We start from the raw sequence: 20,056 nt of genomic DNA, 5'->3' as shown, positions 1-20,056 counted from the left end.
CCATTTCCATTCTCATATAGAGGCATGCACTCATATTTAACCATGTTCTAGGTATGGTATGGCGGCAGGTCAGTGTTGCACGTCTTTCCAAAAACATGTTATGGAAATGTAAGTGTGACAGACTGGTAATCATGACAGACATGTCAAACGCCACCACATGCACCACTTCATATATAAACCACTAAGTATGACTGTATTTGTGATGCTTTAGTTTTTGCTTTCTGTCATGAATATGTTACACGTGGCAGTGCATAAAGAGGAAAGGTAATGGCAACAATGATTGGACAGCTTCTAACCAAATCTGCACCTTGGTACCCACCACTCATGTTAATTGCATACTGTGGTCTGCATATGCTCACAGCACCGATGAGCATTCTTGGGCACTTGCCTATTTTACCGCTTTGTCTGACCATGTAACATGATTTCCGGTGCCTTCCACTCTACTGTCTCTGCTTGTTTCTTCAATCAGATGTAGAGCCTCTCTATATTGAGGGTAGTATTTATCAGGATGTGTGTGTAAATGTGGGAGACAACTGACATTCATAATATGCACATAATCTGATACCCTTAGAGCTGCCAAATGTATGAGCAACGGGAAAAGGCAAAACGTTGTTATTTAGTCTGAAAGTTCTTTCACCCATGTTTCTCATAGGAGTGTACTATGGCACAACACTGTCCGGTTTTTGCAGACCTCGGAGGGGGGGAGGATGGTATTTTTTTCAAGTCTGGTTATTCATAGGATAGATTGCTGTGGTCGCAGGCAGTATGGCTGAGCAGAGAAGATTGGGAGAATTAATGATTAAGTTGCACAATCAATGCCAGAAGTTACACACAAAAAGTTCAATGCAACACAAAATGTACAGGCACGTAACATTGCACAGCAGGAAAGGAGAAAAAGTTCAACACGCACAATCACATCTCTATCTGTGTCATTGGCTGACAGGATGCATCCGGGATGTAGAGCGAAAGTCCCAATGTCTTGTTTGAGGGCGTGGATGGACGACGGTCGTTTGAAAGCTGCCCCTCATAATGACCTTCAGACATGCTATGCTTCTCTGCTTCGTCGCTTGGTGAGCAATGGCGCTGAACGGGACTGACAACTATGAAACGAGCGCCATCTGGTGTCTCCATTTTTCTGTCCTCCTGTGGATCCTCTTCTCTGGAGCATTCAACCTGAATGCAAAGAGAACAGCACAAGGTAGCAACAGGGTATTCTGACAAGAGTTTGCTAAGTAGGAATGTTGTAATTATATTTCTGAAAAAAGCGTAAGACGATGGCACAAGACAAAACACAAGGACAGACTAGCACCAACTTCAACGAAAAGTTTATTCTCACAAATCCATGTCTATTTATCAACCTACTCAGATTGATCACTTAAAATACACCATCATGCAAAAGCACTTTGTCTCACCCCCAAAAAGATGCTAAGCATACATGATCACACAAACACACTTTACTGTGCCCTCAGAACCAAAATTTGACAAGAAGGCTGTGATGCAGCTAAAATAAGCTAAACTCCGAAAGCTTGAGATTATATGACGCATTCTCACATTCATGCATTTATCATGAAGACATAAAAGGTATTACGGTATTTGCAAGAAAGCCCAATTACTTTTCTTGAGTTATTTTCTTGCATTTCTTGATCAAGTATTAATGCCTACAAACTTGCGCAAATTTTAGTTCTTGTAAACTGTAAATATACTCAATGGTAAATTACGCTTCGGTCTGTAACAACACGATGATGAGAATCAGAAATTGATCGGAGAGAGTTGCATAGCATTTTAAGTGGTGAATGTCACCGACACTGGCCGTTACAGGTACGAGGAATACGGGACGCAGGTGGTGTATCACTTCTAGTTTGGCCCCAGCCCCATCTTGATTCTTCTGCACACTAAACTATGCGTTCTGGTGCTGCTGTTGCACGTGAAAAACTCCATTTCGCGGTGCCTCTGAGACGAGTGCCAGAAGCCTCGTGGCGATGCTGCCCTGACGTTTCTGCACAAATTCATTGTAATGTCGCCAATATTGAAAGCATTCTTTTTTTTTCAATTTCACGATAATTTCGCGTTCGTCATCCTGTGAGCTGTGATACAAAATAACGCTGTTGCATGATTCGAATGACACAATGTCTCTTTTGTACTGAAAATCTGTGCAGAAACACTAAGGAAGAGAATTTTTGAGGGCTCATAATTCTTCGCCACAATGTTAATTAAAGCCAGTTGATAATGAAATGAAGCCCAAGGGAGCTTATATGGGGCACCACACTTGTTAGAATGATGCTTTTTTTTTTGCTCCATTGTCGATTTTCATTAATACAGAGACATTGTAGTACGTACCGTACAAAATAGAAAAAGAATGGAACTTTTTTTTTCTTCCTCTCTGGAAAGCTGTGCTAACACCATTGCAAGTTGCAGTGTGAAATAAAAAGTTATTCTTCACCTTTCCATCTTCCTGCTCGTGCTCGAAACTGGCTATTTTGTTGCCGTTCGTGTCGCCTTCATCTTCAGGTATGGTGTCTTCTTTTGCGCGTGCCTTGGCCCTGTTCAAAAGAAAAAATTACTTAACTGCCTAATCACCCTAGCTAAAGTAAGTTGCATTCGAGCAATGATAATGATCAAGTGAGCGAGGTGTTAAGGACTAATACTCTGACTAAGTTGATTTTGCAACCGATCATCAGTACATTAGGACGTTGCTGGAACGGTCAGTCACATTGCTGACATGTTGGTGTATTGTATGAACTGATCAATTAAGTCATGATTATTCAAAACAAAAATATTGTGTCCATATTGCCAGGTTGCAATCGTGGTCGTTAATTTAGTTTAACAAAACAGATTTTCTGTGTCATTCAACTTGGGTGCACGTTCTTGAGGTGTAGGTTACTTACTGAGCACAGCTTACTGTTCTTGTAAGTAGGGCAAATATTTGTGTTTGTAATAGCAGGCAAAGAAGAAGTACGGGAGGAAAGTCATAACGTACTGCGTTAGTCAGCCTTCAACAGCCCACCAGGATAGCAACAAAAAAAAAATCGAGACTACACAAATTGTTATGTCAGCATTAAAAGCAATTGCTTTGTGTGGCTTAATTTAATTATGAGTGACAATCATGAGCTCTTCATTTGCGGTCAGCGCTCACGTTGTATCCGCAATTTATTCATCTGTCTCTGTTCTAATCACGCGGTTCGCTTATAGTCACCATTAATCAATAACAACTGTCCCAGTTCTTAATCCTATTCAAGACCGGGAAGAGGGTTTTCATAAAACACATCGGAAGAGGCTGACGGAGAAGTGAACGAACATGAGAACTGCGCAAATATGGTAGGCAGCGCGCATATAAATGCCCAGAGGTGACAACGCAAGTTTAAATACATCGACAAACATTGCAGTGTAACTAGCACAAGCGACTCGCGAAAAAGCTGTAAAGCTAGCTTCTCCTCACAATGACCTTTGCTGCGCAGAAGCCAGATTTAAGGAACGTATTTCCGCGTGGCGCGTTCGCACCGACGGTGCCGCAATACACACGTCGGGATAGACGAGAACAGAGAGAGACGTACTTTTCAGCATCTCTGAAAAGTGCGGCAGAGCCCGACCGACCGGAAAGTATAAAAGGCAGTACCCACCTGAGCTCCCTGGCCTTCTGTACCCTGGCGAGGCGCTGCTCCTTCTCCCTCTCTTCTTGTTCGCGCTGTAGCGCCGTGTCCCGCTCCACCCTGTCGCTGAGCTCATCCCAGTTGCGGCCGATGTGTCCCAGGAGCCACTGGAAGCCCCTGTCGATGCCCGGGTCCCGCTTGCGCTTCCGGCCGCCGAATCTAATGGCGCAGCAGTTCTCCTGCACAGCCCAGGAAGGAGCAGCGTCAAAAGTCGGGCTCATCGGTTTTGCGTTGTCCGACGTTTAAGGGGACTGCTGCTTGAACGAGGACGGAACTATAGTGAACTGCTGAAACAATAGTTGTCTTTTAACACGGAATATGTATTGACAATGAAAGATATGATATGATTATATGTAGGGTTTAGCGTCCCAAAACCACCATTATGAGAGACGCCGTGGTGGAGGGCTCCGTAAATTTCGACTCCCTGGGGTTCTTTAACGCGCACCCAAGTATGAGCACATGGGCCTACAGCATTTTCGCCTCAATCGATAATGCAGCCGCCACAGCCGGGATTCGATCCCGTGACCTGCGGGTCATCAGCTGAGTACCTGAGCCACTAGACCACGGCGGCGGGGCTACAGTGGAATGACAACAAACAACAAATAATTAAGCTATATATAAGCAGCGTAGGCAAAAGTATACGCGTGCGCACGGGTGTAGGGGGGAGTGGGAGACAAGGAGGCGCCTCTACTCCTCCCCCCCCCCCCCGTAGTCAACTGAGAGGGGCGCCAAAATCTGCCCTATACATTGACTTAATAGATGGTTTTTAAGACTGCAAGCGTTGTACCCCAAAAAACTTCCGGTCACCTCATTTACCAGCTCCTAACTTCGAACTAAAAGCACGTTTTCAAGATTCTTTCAAGCATAAGAAAAGTCTCTCTTTAATTTTTCAGATGAAATAAACGTGCGTAAAGTTAAAGGTAATCTCTTACATTTTTATGTAGCTCAAATACACATTCATTTCAATATATTTTGTCAAATAAAGGAAGGAAAGTGTAGAAAATCAGCAGGCTGTTTTCTAAAGCTCTTCAAAACCGGATGACATCAAGGGCCCGTGTTTGTAAACAGCGAAAGGGTATTGGGAGGAGCTTCGAAAAAACATTCGCCCCTCCCCCCACCCTGAAGGAGAACCATGCGCACATCTATGGGCAAAAGTGTTAATAAAAAAATACTTTCTGTCCCATATAGTTGTATTTCCCGTGCCTGTGATCACCCCAAAAAAATTGCGGAAAGCGGAGGCCTTCGTCTCTAAGTGAGTGCCCACACCACCGAGCGCCAGATGCCTGCAGTATCCACGAGTCATATACGTTGATGAAAAAAAAAAAAAAGCCAATCTCGATGTGACCTACACCGCGACAAGCAACGTTCAAAGCACGCACGTCAGCCTTTTTGTCGGCACTCTTCTATGCACAAGGTCGTTCTCTGCTGTCCTGCTCCCTTTGACGAAAGCCGGAATCAAATTACTTCTGAGGGATTTTTTTCTCTTTTTTTTTTCTTTTTAGGTGCAGGTGTGATATCCATCACAAGAGAAAAGACGTGCGAGGAATTGTGCTCGCGTTCCTTAATTAGTGGAGAATGCCACACGAACAATAGATCAACGTTAGACGTGAAGTTCAAGGAGACATACCACTCTGGTGGGGCATCTGTGCTGGTTGACCACGTTCTCTAGGTCTAGCAGTGAACACATCTCCATTTCGTCGACAGCCGTTTCGAGGTCTTGCTTGTTGAGTAGTCTGCAGGTACATTTAAAAAAAAAAACGGTTACACGCAGGGCCGTAACAAAAGGGTGTCGAAATGAGAAGGTCTGACCCCCCCTCCCCCTCTTCCGCCCATAGACATTTTTTCATACTTGAACTGTATTTGTACGCCCTCACATGCATCGACCACCAGTTGCTAAAGTTCAAAGTTAGCCGTTCTGTACACATACCTCCCCCAAGCAAAAATTCCAGAATACGGCAATGGTTACGTAAGTGATCTGGTTGACCTAATTGTATCCGCAGATTTCCCATCTTGAGAAGAATTGCATTCACCAGAGCGCCCTTGGCGTCAATAATGGACTTGAATAACTACGTATACAGGTTCAGACGGTAATTGAATAACCTGAGATATGGTATAGTATAAATGGTGACCATTCATCATATGCGGATTAAGGAATTCGGCGGCCTTGAAAACATTCATGCGTTCATTTCTGTTTTTATAAGGCCCTGACCGAAGCTGAAATCAAAGTAAATAGATTTCATTTACTTATATTTAACTTAATAGGCATATATGATATCCGTCTCTGGAACAGCCTACCTGACAACATTGCTTCACTAAGAAACCATGACGGTTTTTTTATTTCAAAGCCCTACCCAGGAAGATTTTTCAGGGGGTATTTCTGTGTGAACAACTAACTTTGGCAACTGCTGGTCGATGTGAAGGCGCCAAAATAATTTAGTATCCCCTGAAAAGGCAGAGCATTACAAAATTTTGTGGGATGTCAGAACCCCCTCAACCTCGCTCTAGTTATAACCCTGTGGTTTTTACAAACATTTTTTTATGCAGCGCTCTTTGTTTTTTCTTGTTTTTTACGTGTAATCTAGTGTGTGGGTGTTTTCCAATCAGCTAACGTTTGCTTTTTAATTCATTGCGATGTCGTGAGCTTGTGTCTATATTTTTCTATAATGTTTAACGACGCGATTGTATTATATCCTGACTGTGGTACAAGTTTTCCTGTACATTAGTTAGTATATACTTACTGTCACGCTATGCAGCATTTTACTATTATTTATTTATTTATCTGTTAATTTCTTTTTCACTTGTTTTCATGGAATCTGTATAGTTTGGTAACTTGGAATTTTCACGAGCGTGAGAATTTCGGAATACGCGCATGCACACAATGTATAATGTAGAGTTGCAGTTCATGCCCCCCCTCCCCCCCCCCCCCACTCGCCCTATGGCTCCTCGGGGACCTGTGAGGTATTTAGTTCGCTTTAAGAGGTAATTCGCTATATCAGTGTTCTTTACAACCAGGTTCGACTGTACACTCACACTAGCAAAGGTTTCCCGCCGATCCGAGGGTCGGCCAGCACCTGTGCTACGGTGCTGCGGCACTCCGGCGCCCTGTGTGTCGCCGACGCGTCCACCACGAGTACCAAGCCGTGGGCGAGCGCGTAGTAGCGCTCCCAGATGGCGCGGATCTTCGCACCGCCTCCCAGGTCGCAAATGGTCACGTGGAAACCGCAGCGCTCAGTCTCGACGCTCGAGAAGCCCACCGTAGGAACCACGTCCTCGGGATTGGCATCTGCGCCACGGCATATATAATCGACTGATATGAACCAAGTGGTGGTGTTTGACGTGCTGAATGACATCTGGAGAATCATAATTCGAACCACATCGGGATAGTAAAGGTGAAAAAAAAAAGTATTAATCATCTGTTTTCGGGCCTGAACCCTACAGGAAGCGAACTTCCGACAAGCAGCGAAAACCAAGCGCAGCCATTGAGACACCACTGCGGTAAGATAATCTGTTTGCACTCTTTTTGCATGGTTACCCGCCACGGCGGTCTAGTGGCTAAGGGACTCAGCTGGCGGTAAGATAATCTGTTTACACTCTTTGCATGGTTACCCACCACGGTGGTGTAGTGGCTAAGAAACTCAGCTGGCGGTAAGATAATCTGTTTGCACTCTTTGCATGGTTACTCACCACGGTGGTCTAGTGGCTAAGGGACTCAGCTGGCGGTAAGATAATCTGTTTACACTCTTTGCATGGTTACCCACCACGGTGGTGTAGTGGCTAAGAAACTCAGCTGGCGGTAAGATAATCTGTTTGCACTCTTTGCATGGTTACTCACCACGGTGGTCTAGTGGCTAAGGGACTCAGCTGGCGGTAAGATAATCTGTTTACACTCTTTGCATGGTTACCCACCACGGTGGTGTAGTGGCTAAGAAACTCAGCTGGCGGTAAGATAATCTGTTTGCACTCTTTGCATGGTTACCCGCCATGGTGGTCTAGTGGCTAAGGGACTCCCGACCGTGGCTGCCGCATTTTATATGGAGGTGAAAATGATTTAGGCTCGCGTGCATATATTTCCGGAGCCCTCCATTACGGCGTCTCTCATGGTTAAATGGTGGGATTAGTGACGTTGAACCCCTACAATTATTATTACACGCTTTGGTTTGAAAACAGTATGATGCAAATATTCATTTAGAACTAATGGCGCTGTATATGTATCTTCTGTCGACCGCTTACACGTAATAGCGGCACGTACATTTCAGGCAGAGTATTGCGAATTAACCCGTTCAAATTAACCGCAACTACGAATAATCCATCATCGGGGGAATTCATGTATTGTCTAAATATGTCGGGAACAAAGTCACAAAAGAAAACAAAAATATCGGAAATGTGTTGAGAAATCGCCAAATAAAGTTTATCGTGTTAGGGAGAGATATAGGTTTATTTACAAAAAAACAGAGAGGTCAGCCTGAGCGATAGCTTGCTCTAGCCTGCTACTCTACACTGGGGGAAGGGAAAGGGGAGAAGAAAGACTAATAGATGACGATGGTGAGATAGATAGGTGAGTTTGTAAAATTCTTTCTAGCTGGTTCGCATGACCGAAGAGGCCCAAAACGTTGGAGCAGGAGCAGATAATATACGCTATGCGACGAGAGTCTGAACTCTCGCGCCTAAATGATTTTCAACGAAGAAGCGTATCTGGTTAGATCGAGATATTTAGAAGCCTAGCTAGGTAACTCAGAAAGTAACTAAACAGTATTGTTTTTATTGCGCTAAGTATGAAATTAAGTGAAGAGGCAAATCATATACCACATGACACGTGCCTCTCAACAGGTGCTTCGTTGTCGATGTCTTTCCAGCGTTGTCAAGACCAATCATGAGAAGTGTGATGTGCCTGGAAAATACAAAAGATACGACGCCTATCTTTTCGGGCACTGATAAATAACCGACCAGAACTGTCGTGTATACAGTATTTGTTCGGTATGATACTCCAAACACCGTGCCAGAAAAATGTTAAGCACAATTCACGTCAGCTAAGGTAAAGCGCGCGCACATGTTACCAACGTTGCACGTAATTAGCTACACATAATAAACTGTTGCAAGGCGCGTGACACAATGACAAAATTTCAGCAAATCAGAGGTAGTTTGCAAATGGGGTGTTTCGAAACATCACCTTTTGGACTTTCTAGAAGGACATGCCCCCATGTCACTCCGGACTTTTCTTTGAAAAGGAGCAACTGAAGAGAAACACCCGTTACCACGGAAACTCAAAAACACAGACACATGTTCCGAAACCGAAACTGCTTTCACTTTACCAAAATTACATAATAATAAATGAAAATAAATATTTACACCATTACAACGTAACTTTACGTGTATTGAAAGCAAAAATGAAGCAATAAATTATTAATGAGAAAATAGTAGTGCTGACACGCAATGCGGAACAAAACGCGTCACAAACGGGCAACCTTGTTCATTGTTTTGTTTGTTCTTTTGTGAAATCGCACGTCGCCCGTACGAATTCAGTAGTTGTGCGGTTGGGCTGTCCAAAAACGCTGCAAAATCAGCGATCGTGGTCTGTGCGTGTTTGAGAAACGCCGTAATAGAGCGGTACCTGTCTCCGTCCTTATATCTGCCCCATCGTAGACGCTAGAACCGGGATGGCCTCCTCCATGAGACTCCTGGTGTGCGGCGATGTCGGCGGTCAGTTTGACAAACTTTTTGACCGCGTGTCGAGGGTCAATACGAAGCACGGGCCTTTTGACATGCTGCTTTGCGTCGGCGACTTCTTCGGGCCCGACACTTCGCGATGGCTTCAATACAAGCTCAGCGGCCGCAAGGTCCCCCTGCAGACATACGCCGTTGGCATCACGCCCGAGACGTATTCAGACTCGGACCTCGCGGACAACGTCGTCCACTTGGGTTCCCGTGGAATATTTACCGGTGCTTCGGGACTAAAGATTGTCTATTTTTGCGGAAACGAGAGTAAAGATGGCAAACCTTCCAGGGGCGAGTTTGTCAAGAAGGAAGCGGTCGAATTCTTGACCCCGATCGTCGAAAGTACAAGCCACAAGGGCATAGACCTGTTCATCACATCCCAGTGGCCGAAGAACGTGAGCAAATACGCTCACACCGCGTCCGCTGAAGAAGAAAACGGTTCGGACGTCATATCTCTACTCGCCTTCTTTCTCCGGCCTAGATGCCACTTCACGTCATCCGGAGACACATACTACGAGAGGACTCCGTACAGGAACCACAAGGTACTCCAGGAGCAAGCTCGCCACGTTACGCGATTCATATCACTGGCCTCCGTCGGCAACGCGACCAAGGCCAAGTGGCTTTACGCCTTCTCGATGGATCCCATGTCGAGCATTACGAATGCGGAGCTCGTGAAGCAGCCCACCGACGTGACCGAATGTCCGTACGAGTTCAGCGAGTCGGACCTCAAGGACGCGTCATCCAAGTCGCAGCAGTTCTTCTACGACCTCACGCCGGCCGCGGAAAAGGGCAAGAAACGAAACCGCGATTCCGGAGACAGGCAAGAGCGCAAGAAGCGACCCCCTCCAGCCCCCAAGGGACCCTGCTGGTTTTGCCTGGCCAGTCCCGAAGTGGAGAAACACCTGGTCATCAGCATCGGCGAAAGCTGTTACCTGGCGCTGGCCAAAGGAGCGCTCACTCCGGATCACGTGCTCATACTGCCCATCGGTCACCATCAGAGTACGGTCGAATTGGACGAGGAGACACTGGAAGATGTCGTGAAGTTCAAGGAAAGCTTGAAGCAGTACTTCAAATCAAAGAATAAGCGACCTGTCTTTTTCGAAAGGAACTATAAGAGCTCCCACCTGCAGATCCAGGTCGTGCCTGTGCCCGAGCCGTTGATGTTAGGTCTCCAGTCCGTGCTAGTGGACTACGGCATGTCGCTCGGTGTAGACTTAGACGAAATACCCCGAAACTCGAGCCTTCGCCAGATTGTGGACCCCGGGCGGCCCTACTTCTACATGGAGTTTGATAACACCAAGTTGCTGCATAGGATTAAGAAGAACTTTCCTCTCCAGTTCGGCAGGGAAGTGCTGGCTTGTGAAGAAGTTCTTAATCTGCCGGACAAAGCAGACTGGAAAGACTGCAAAATGTCTAGAGATGAGGAAGTGGCGATGGTGGCTGAATTTCGAAAACAGTTTGAGCCCTTTGACTTTACGTTGTGATGCATTGTATGCGTTGTAAATAGACAAGATAACATTGGTGGCTTATCATGTGGGCTCATTTCTATATTTAGCTTTGGAGATGTAGTAAATCTCATGTCATTATACCCATAGCATAGAAAGGAACACATGAATGTTACACGTTACCTGAAAACGAATTTCCAGGTGAAAATTTGTGTGGCAAATGACAAGAAAGAGGTAAAAACAGCCTGACCAGCTGTGCGATGTGCTAATTCCAACACATCATTATTGTCACTATCTTTGTCTGTAGCCCTACTACTAGTCTCTGTCTGCACATTAACAAAGAAAGCAAAACTGCCAACAACATAAAAATGTTCACCTCAATAATATTCAAAAGATGTGCATCTATTTTATTCTCATTATCTGTATAATAACAGTAACATGAACTTAGAAAATTGTCTTAATTTTTTTTATTTGTTTTGAACTATGAAGCTTCACGTGAGCAAATACCACATCAGTCACTCAAGAAGGCTTAACACAAGGCAAACATTAAGCTACACTTAAATTTTGAGAAGGATGCACGCTAAAATTAATAAAAATAAAGATAAACTATTAACAATATTTAGAAGTTAATGACTTTATACTTTCTCTTCAGACCTATGAAATTAAAGAACATGAAAATATATCTCATTTGGACTAATGCATTTTATGGTTGCATTTGAGCACAATGGACTACTGTCATCATCCTAAGAGCACAACATGAAAAAAGGGCACACTCTAAAGCCTCATTCCATCCTTCAAAGAAGGCCGCATTATGTTTCAGCAGTAAACTATGCATTATATACTGTGTATGGGTCAAATGACCAGTTTTTCAGGCAGCTGGCTTCTATTTTACATTTGTTTAACAACTGGGCAATTGTATCTCAATTAATTTACTGTCAAGATATCAGCATGACTGCTTAAATGTGAATTTAGCACAGCTGGTGTTCGTAGTAGTGATGCAAAAAAATATGTACATGACATATGAACCTAACTGCAAGGTCTGACATCGCTATATGGATTAGGCTAAAATGAATGCTGTTGCTTTGTAGCGCATGCGCATATTTGCAGCAAGTAGTTAAGGAGAGTGAAGTATAAATGCTCGTGCACGTAGGTTTCTCGTCTTATTTCTTCAGAGACAACCATATTATCTTACCTCTTAAATGAGCTGGTCATTCTTTCACTCCTGCGTCATCCAAACGAATCTTTTAATCTAGAGGGGCCAGAGACCCCTGATTATTCGTCTGTCCCCCCCCCCCCCCCCAAAAAAAAAAAAAAAAAAATTCTGGCGCCGTCCTTGTTGAAATGCTGGAAAGCTTGAGCGACTGCTTGTGAGCAATCTGGTGCATGTGAGACCATAAGTATACCAAGGCGCAAAAGCATGGTCCTAAAGGTAGTTGTCGTTTTGTGCCTCCGGACTCCTACTCTGATCTCTCGCTGCAACCCGCTGACACGTCCTTTCGCCCTCGTGTAAATTATTTTTAAAAAAAGCGCGCCAATCTTATCGATGCTGTGACGCCCTCTTCCGGCAGCGGGAAGGCATGGGAGATAGAAAGGGCAGTGTTCCTTCTCGCGCGCGGGATTCTCTCGGCAAGTTGGCAGGAGAACAGTAGCGCATCGGTAGAGTCAACTGGTAGGTGTTCTGTAGAGTAGCTAACAGGAAGGATGGCAAGCTGCTGGGGGTGGTTCTTGGTCGCATTAACGATCGGTCCACAACTGATCACCTGCGCCGAGGAAGCGTGTCGTTCTTACGGCGGCGGCCAAGTTTACCCGCAAGAGAACACGAAATCTTCGGCGCATAACCTCCACTGGAGCAAAACCCAAAGTGAGTATACGTGACGTGTTAGATGCCGGCATCAGCGTTCGAAAAACGTGCGCGTGCTTTTCGCGGCACGCTGCGATCTCGCGTAAGACTGCACGTTTCCGAGCACGTCATGTTCTTATTAGAATACTCAAATATGAACCAACAAGCGCCCACGTCGTCGCAAATATGTAGTACACGTAGTCTGCGAGGTCTGTAGCAGTGATCGGGTGTTCTTGCGAAGCCGCTGATGTTGCAAACATTTATCAGCGCTAGCGGTGTTCATTTCGAGATGTGCATTGGTGGATGACGTAAAAGCAACCCAATTTCGTTATCTTTTATTACAGTTTCCAAGCCGGCTCCTTACTTCTCCGGAACCGCCGTGGTTAATGGAGAGTTCAAAGAGCTCAAACTCTCGGACTACAAGGGAAAGTACCTGGTGTTTTTCTTCTATCCGCTGGACTTGTAAGTAAATAATAGGCAAACTGAACAGTGGCTACTTCGCGTCATGTAAGTGCACCGATGCCAAATGATGCTGTGGGTCGTTTCTCGTTGCAGCACGTTTGTTTGTCCTACGGAGATCATTGCATTCAGTGACCGCGTCCAAGAATTCAAGGCGCTGAACGCGGAAGTAGTGGCGTGTTCTGTTGACTCGCCCTTCACCCATCTTGCATGGTAAGCGGCGTGTTATTAGTCACTTGTCTCGAGATTCTGGAAATCGTGCCCCAAGTTTGTGGTTTGACGAACAAAATGCACTTCGCATTGTGTTCATTGTTGTGATGTATGGCGACGTTCTTGGATGTTCTCTACAAACAAGAACACCAGTGTGGTTTTTCTTTTTGTGATTTGCAGCCTTGTTTACTTGACAGACTATCTTGAAGGTGATCCTGGTGTAGCTTAGATTTTTATTATGTGTGTGTTGTCATGCTTGAAGAAATTGGTGGTATGGGGAAATGGAATATGCACGACCAGATTGGCGACACATGAAATATATTCTCTCGTGCCTTTTATAGGATCAACACGCCAAGGAAACAAGGTGGCCTCGGACCTATCAAGATCCCACTGCTCTCTGATCTCACTCACCAGATCTCAAAGGACTACGGTGTCTACCTAGAGGACCTCGGGCACACATTGAGGTCAGTGTACATGCTACTAACTGCTGTGCATATTTTGTGCGACAGCGTTTGATTATCAATGATGCATTTAAAATTTCACAGGGGTCTGTTCATCATTGATGATAAGGGCAACCTTCGCCAGATCACCATGAACGACATGCCAGTGGGTCGATCTGTGGACGAGACGCTGCGATTGGTGCAGGCTTTCCAGTACACCGACAAGCACGGAGAAGTCTGTCCTGCAGGATGGAAGCCTGGTGGAGATACGGTACGGAAACTTTGGTGTGGCTCGTTAAGTGTGAATAAATCAGTGCCTTAATCATCAAGAAGAATGAAGACGGGTTCCTTTTACCACTGACAACCCTCAGTAGTAAAAGGAACCTGAGGTTCTTATTCAAATAAAGAGCTGAGTGACAGATTATTTTGGCTAACTGTCGCTGCAACATGCAGTGGATGTAGAGAAGCCTAAATGACCGGCACTTTCGCCAACCTGTGCAAGTATTAAAATTCGTGAAATCGCTTTGAAAATGCTTGCGGGGAATTATTTCAAGTTTGCCTAGCGCACACACCTTTCATGGAACACATTTGCAGGTCAGTAACAGCAATTCTCAGTCAGGTTAAACTCGGAGGCAGCGGCTAATGGAAAAGCAACATAACTTTTCTAGATTACAATGGCTCTGTTGTCAATAAAGTTCGTCGGGGCTGGCACTCCTCCGATGTTCTTTCATAATCAGAAGCCATTCAAGGTACCTAGGCGACTGAAAAGCTATTTGAAGTTTGTGAGAAGTTTCTCCATCTTCCTCATAAAGTTTGATGAAATTTTAGTAAATTTGTAACTTGAACCCAAATTCATAAATATGACAGGAAATTTTAAATATCTGAAGATATGAATGTGACAATATGTATGATCGAGTCTTTTGGCTTAGAGCATGTTGTTCTGGTTATCCCACAGTATCATATAACGTATGTGTCATAATAGGATCCACATTTTCGGAGTCTATCTTTCTTGAAATTCGGAGAGTGCTCTTTGAAGTTTATTTTCCTGTCACAAATTTGGCATTTATTAAAGTTTGCGTTTTGGAAATCTCTAATGCTCCGAAATTCGGAGTTTAATCTTGCTTTATTCTGAATGTTGCAATATGAAGCATATTTTAGTTGTTAGGTAGGCTTGAATGCAAGAACAAATGCACGCAAGCACAAATACTTGAGTTCAAAGCACCTACGTTTGAGCATATTACCAGAACCTTAAACCTTCTTCTAGCAGACTTGAGAAAACTCTACAAGGTCCGCATATTTGATGTGGTCTGGCACACCCCAGTGCAGAGAGTGGACGGTATATGTAGTCTTGCACTTTCGAGGGTCCTGCATACGTTGAAGCCTCTCACTCTGTGCTCGACCAGCCTTTTATTAAGTGGGCAACGGCTGTGGTCTATGAGATACTGATGAGTTGGGGTAAATGGGCATGGCATGCAGTGCTTCGGCAAGATAATGTCTAGTGATTAAGGGCATCTGACTAGATTGCAAGAGTAGGCAAAGGCACAAGGGAGAAACAGAAAGTTAGGCGGGCAGATAAGATCAAGAAGTGCGAGTGTGTCTTGGCAGCAGCAAACACAGGGCCGGGTTGATTAGTAGAACAGGGGAGAGGCCTTTGCCCTGTAGTGGGCGTAGTCGGGCCGAAGTACCATTGACCGCTTAGAACATATCCTTACTATAAACGGGAGAAGAGGGTCATTTGGCCATTACAATTAAAGTTAAACAATTGGTGAGAAGTTCACTGGCAAGTGTTGATTGCATTTTTTTATTTATTCGAAAACGAAAAGCCCTAATTTTACATCACACAGCAGCATATAATGAATGCATTGTGTCTGTTTTGTATACTTGTTGCTTAGGGCATTTGAACTGCTAATGCAGAACATGTGATATATTTATTTATTGATCGAATGCCAGTTCATTGTTTTAAATGTAACATCCAGTTTCGAGCTTACGCAGTGAAGTGAGTGTCAATATTATGAAGGGCATTACTGGTGTATACAGCCTGGAATTGTTTCTAGTTTGAAGGAACTGTGCACATTTTTCTCCTTCCTCTCTTACAGATCATCCCTACTCCATCGGAGAAACTGAAGTATTTCAGCAAGGTCGTTGATCCGGAGTAACTCCCTTTCAAGACAAGCACTGGCGACTTTTTTCACAATATGTCCATCATTATATAAGAAAATGACAGATTACTGCACCTGCAAAGCACCGAAACTCAATTTTTCCATGACAATTTTTTTTGTCCTACAACATTATTCTGCTGGTCAACATACATAGATACCTAGTCTGTTTTCTGTCACACTTCATATTTTTTCCATCAAGAGAGTTTTTCAATAAAAAGTACCTTGTGCCAGTGTTGTGAAATGCACTCCTTCAGCAAGCAGTCAGATGCAGAATGTCGGAGCTTTGACAGTAGCATAAAATTGACATGCTCTTAAGCAGCCTGAAAACACGCTTCTAAAAGCAAAAACACCATTCGACACAGCTTTTAATTGAAAAGGATGTTATCGCCAGCTGTGTGGCCTTCACGGCAGCTGCACAGCGCTTGTACAGATGTGCACGTGGTGACAAAACTTCACAGGATGTGGGCGACACAGTGAACGTGGATTTCCACTCTGTTAAGCCGCAACACTTCCGACGTGATGGATAACCATGTAGGTAGCGAAAAAAAAAGCTACAGGTTGAAACTTGTTTCCCAGGCGAGGTGGAAGTTTTATCTTTCTTGCTTATCTCTGTGTACCCTGAACTTTTGATGCTGTGGGTAAACCAACTTGCAAAGGTTCAGTAACGTATGGCCGTGTGTGTGTGTGTACATACACACACACACAAGGTCATGCATAGCAAGGTATTGTGAAGGTATGGCCTGGTATATATGTCGGAAAATTTGTATTGAGTATGTAGCTTTGCTTAACTGATGTACTAAAGATGTACAAACTTGGCTTGCTATGTATACAATGCTATTAACATCTCTTCAGGTTTTCTGATCATCATAGTCACTATAAAACTGCCTTTTTCTTTTAAAGAGTAGCTCAGTTGCAACTACTGAAACCCTAAATATTTTTATTCTATGAAAAGGGCTAATAATGGCTGCAAGTAAAGTTGGAAGTTATGGAGTAATCTTTACACTTGTTAACACAGAGGTCTCCATTGATGTATCTGTGTGCCGTTCCGGTTGATGCACAGACATGTAAATGAGTACCTTTCTAACAGTATGCAAGCTAAATGCCCTGCAAATAAAGTACTTCATTTCACACATATGTGTAACCTGACGGTAGGTTGAGGGCAATTAAACTGTACCCCTACCCCCAATGCTTTTGTTTATGTGTTACATATGATACATGCCACATGTGGCAGCAGTGAAATTACAGGGCTTAAATTATTTTTATTGTAGTAAGTATTTATTTTGAGAAAATGACTAATTATGCTCCCAAAACATTTTGATTAAAATATCGCATGTCCGCTTCCCTTATGGCATAAAAAATTCGCTAATAAAGGATAGGTTACCAATGACAAAGACAAGTTAAACCTAGTGCCAAACTGCAAGTGTGGAAATAGAGCAGACACACAGAAAACTCTCGTATCCGACACAAGTCTTTGAATAAAGTTGCTGGAAAGCCACAGGTCACGAAACCCTCATGTGTAAAATAAAATTTACGCATGCATGAATGAGAAATTTTAGTGTTTCAAAAGTTATGCCAATTTGGCATAGTTGCTTTGAGGAAGCTGCCATTTCTAATGAGATTTAGTATTTTTAGTCATAATGTGGCCATGTCGAATTGCACACTCTCACCCTAAAATAAAATCTAAGCTATGCCACCAGCCTCACAATAACAAAAAGACAAGTTAGAGAAGCTGAAATGATTGCTGGCTTTTGCCTCCATATTTGGACTACTTTCAAAGTTCGTACTGCATGCAAATGCTGTGTTTTACATATTTACGAGGACATGAACAACTAATCTTACAAGAAAGACAACGAATATTACTGGGTCACTCGACAACTCTTCACAAACACATCAGAAATCGTTCAAGGTAAAAAAAAGTATGGCTTATTAGAAAATTAACGAATACGTATTTTTGTCTTTCCTGGGAATTAGGGTCTGAATTTTTGTGCCCGCAAAAGCATTGGCTGCATTGAAAGGCTGAATGCTTTTTCTAAGAAAGCTGACCCTCCCTTCCAGAGGTGGTCAGACATCTATTAATAACACTTAAACATTTGCACTTGTGCACCAGAGTTTGACTGTGGGTTTGTTGCTGGACAATAACTGCGATAACACTTCGAGATGCATGTGCTGTCATAAGAGCTTTGGAGTGATTGTTTACCCACAGCAATAAAGGCCCTCAGAAATGGACAGTCCCCCCACACTGCCATTGCCCACTGTTCCCAAGTTTGATGGTTACCTGCCACCACAGCAATTGCACCGATGTCGTCAACGCACAATAAAATGGTTTCTTAGCAGCCAGCTACACTACTTACTACTACCGATGTACAGATTAATCGTTTTCTTCGCAAAAAAAAAATCACACAATGAAACAAAATATGCTCCCAAAGTGTTCTCAGTGTAATAAATATATGCTTTCAAGCATATTACTCCTTTTTTATGCAAAATGCTTCTAAGAGCTCGTCCATTTCCTTACGATGAGAATCGCCCCACACAGCACTTCATTTTGCAGAGTTTTCACCTTACCCTTTAGCGCTGTCCTATGGAGATGGTAACCTTCTTCATGGTTCATGGTAACCTTCTTAGTGCTACCATGAAGCAATCAGCAAAACATGTGGAACTTGCTCAGACTCACTTACTCTATATTTTGTCCCTAGGGCTTACTCTTACTCAGTTCCACCAAAGTTTACCTCAACCAAATCGACTCGAACTCAGACACGCTAAGTTTTTCTCAACCAGACTGAAACTCATGACAATATTACTCATGTGGAATCGCTTGAAGGGCCGGCTGCTGACAGCAAAAGTTTTGTTTAAGACTTTTTTACGGGGATTTGTAGCTTTGCGCATAGTAATGTCGAAATTGAATTGTAAATGTTATAATGCATCGTATAATTTATGCTAGCATCATTAATATATAATGATTACCTGTCAGTTTGAAACACCCGCCTAAATAAACTAGCGCCCCATAGCGGGGCAACACCCGTGACCGTGTGCTCAAGCTTCAGTGATGCTGAATGCACCGTTTTCAAATAGGGGGACCCGCGGGTGGTGAAGAATGGAACCATGTGGGTGCTTTTAGCGTGTTCTCCTCAGAAAAAAGAAAAGCATTCCTGGCATAAGAAGCCAGAGTCACCTTGAGAGCAGCCTGAATACTCGGACGAGTACGCACCCTTACTTTAAAACCAAATTAAGATAACTTATAGGCAACACTCGTCACTAATAATTGGTCGGGCATACCCCGCATGCAGGACTCTAAAACAATGCAAGCACCTCGAGTTTCCAAATTTGGTGCCAGGGGTCGTTCAAATCAATCCCGAGCGGGTTCACTCATGAGCGAGTTTGACGATATATGCCATGAATAAAAATGTTCTCCATATTGCATGTTTTTTATAGAATTTTTATAGAAGTTGAAGGTAGTTCATAAATATTAAAGAAAAATGAGTTCAGTACAGTACAGCTTCTTAGAACCGTTTACATGTTGGCGACATGTAGCATTAGCCTATCGGATACACTATTATATAACAAAGAGCAAAAGAGAACATATCAATAACAATAATAATATTTGGAGTCCATGATATGATTATGAGAGACGCTGTAGTAGAGGGCCCCTGAAATTTTGACCACCTGGGGTTCCTTAACGTGAACCTACATCTAAGCACACAGGCCTCAAGCATCTTCACTTCCATCGAAAATGCAGCCACTGCAGCCAGCATTTCATCTTGTAACCTGCGGAGAACATGTCGAGTGTAATGCTAATAATTATATCGCATAACACCGTTTATGCTGGTAAAGTGAAAGCTTGGGCAAGTGAATATGACAAAGTTATTAAATGGAAAAGTTCAGATGGGATAACAGTGGTCTTTTTCTAGTAGCCTCCAGATACTTTGCAATCTTTCAACTTTTCTAAGCATGTTTTAACTTACTATGTGTCACAGACACTCTCAGTTCAGAGACACATTCATAGCAAAAAAAAAATGCTAAGGGCCAGCTCAGTTGAACAGATTTTTTACTTGCTCGCAATGCCACAAATTAATTGATCTCATGCGAGTCCAACACTGCACTTCTGTGAGATGGTAGTACAAGCAGGAGGGAGTGAAATATAGTGAAG

General features: G+C 43.6%; 3 protein-coding genes across 3 annotated transcripts; 2 read left to right on the top strand and 1 right to left on the bottom strand.

Moving 5' to 3' along the window:
* Positions 1–4: 4 nt before the first annotated feature.
* Positions 5–8,912, bottom strand: LOC119187352 (ADP-ribosylation factor-like protein 13B). The gene is made up of 7 exons (XM_037435516.2): positions 8,815–8,912; positions 8,459–8,535; positions 6,678–6,930; positions 5,275–5,380; positions 3,618–3,826; positions 2,441–2,540; positions 5–1,173 (listed from the first exon to the last, which is right to left on the bottom strand). The coding sequence occupies exons 1-7, from the start codon at positions 8,844–8,846 to the stop codon at positions 913–915; spliced, it is 1,038 nt and encodes a 345-aa protein (XP_037291413.2). The 5' UTR covers positions 8,847–8,912; the 3' UTR covers positions 5–912.
* Positions 8,913–9,137: 225 nt separating this feature from the next.
* LOC119187349 (CWF19-like protein 1) lies at positions 9,138–10,888 on the top strand. Its single transcript, XM_037435513.2, has one exon. The coding sequence runs from the start codon at positions 9,302–9,304 to the stop codon at positions 10,841–10,843; it is 1,542 nt and encodes a 513-aa protein (XP_037291410.2). The 5' UTR covers positions 9,138–9,301; the 3' UTR covers positions 10,844–10,888.
* A 1,522-nt stretch (positions 10,889–12,410) lies between these two features.
* On the top strand, positions 12,411–16,142 carry Prx4 (Peroxiredoxin 4). The gene is made up of 6 exons (XM_037425293.2): positions 12,411–12,665; positions 12,989–13,106; positions 13,200–13,316; positions 13,655–13,777; positions 13,859–14,024; positions 15,850–16,142. Exons 1-6 carry the CDS (start codon positions 12,506–12,508, stop codon positions 15,907–15,909), a joined length of 744 nt encoding a protein of 247 aa, XP_037281190.2. The 5' UTR covers positions 12,411–12,505; the 3' UTR covers positions 15,910–16,142.
* The last annotated feature ends 3,914 nt before the right edge of the window (positions 16,143–20,056 follow it).

The sequence above is a fragment of the Rhipicephalus microplus genome, chromosome 5 (assembly GCF_043290135.1).
Source record: "Rhipicephalus microplus isolate Deutch F79 chromosome 5, USDA_Rmic, whole genome shotgun sequence".
Taxonomy (NCBI): Eukaryota; Metazoa; Arthropoda; class Arachnida; order Ixodida; family Ixodidae; genus Rhipicephalus; species Rhipicephalus microplus.
This window is presented reverse-complemented; position numbering and strand designations above follow the sequence as displayed.

Bases quoted from the DNA above. Each gene is read 5' to 3' on its own strand.
- LOC119187352 (XM_037435516.2), bottom strand. From the start codon at position 8,846: ATGGGGGCATGTCCTTCTAGAAAGTCCAAAAG. The intron at 5,381-6,677 runs GTGAGTGTACAG...ATGTACCTGCAG, and splicing joins GGCGGGAAACCTTTGCTAGT to ACTACTCAACAAGCAAGACC. The intron at 1,174-2,440 runs GTGAAGAATAAC...CTTTGCATTCAG, and splicing joins ACGAGCAGGAAGATGGAAAG to GTTGAATGCTCCAGAGAAGA.
- Prx4 (XM_037425293.2), top strand. From the start codon at position 12,506: ATGGCAAGCTGCTGGGGGTGGTTCTTGGTCGCATTAACGATCGGTCCA. The intron at 13,778-13,858 runs GTCAGTGTACAT...AAAATTTCACAG, and splicing joins GACCTCGGGCACACATTGAG to GGGTCTGTTCATCATTGATG. The intron at 14,025-15,849 runs GTACGGAAACTT...CCTCTCTTACAG, and splicing joins GGAAGCCTGGTGGAGATACG to ATCATCCCTACTCCATCGGA.
- LOC119187349 (XM_037435513.2), top strand. From the start codon at position 9,302: ATGGCCTCCTCCATGAGACTCCTGGTGTGCGGCGATGTCGGCGGTCAG.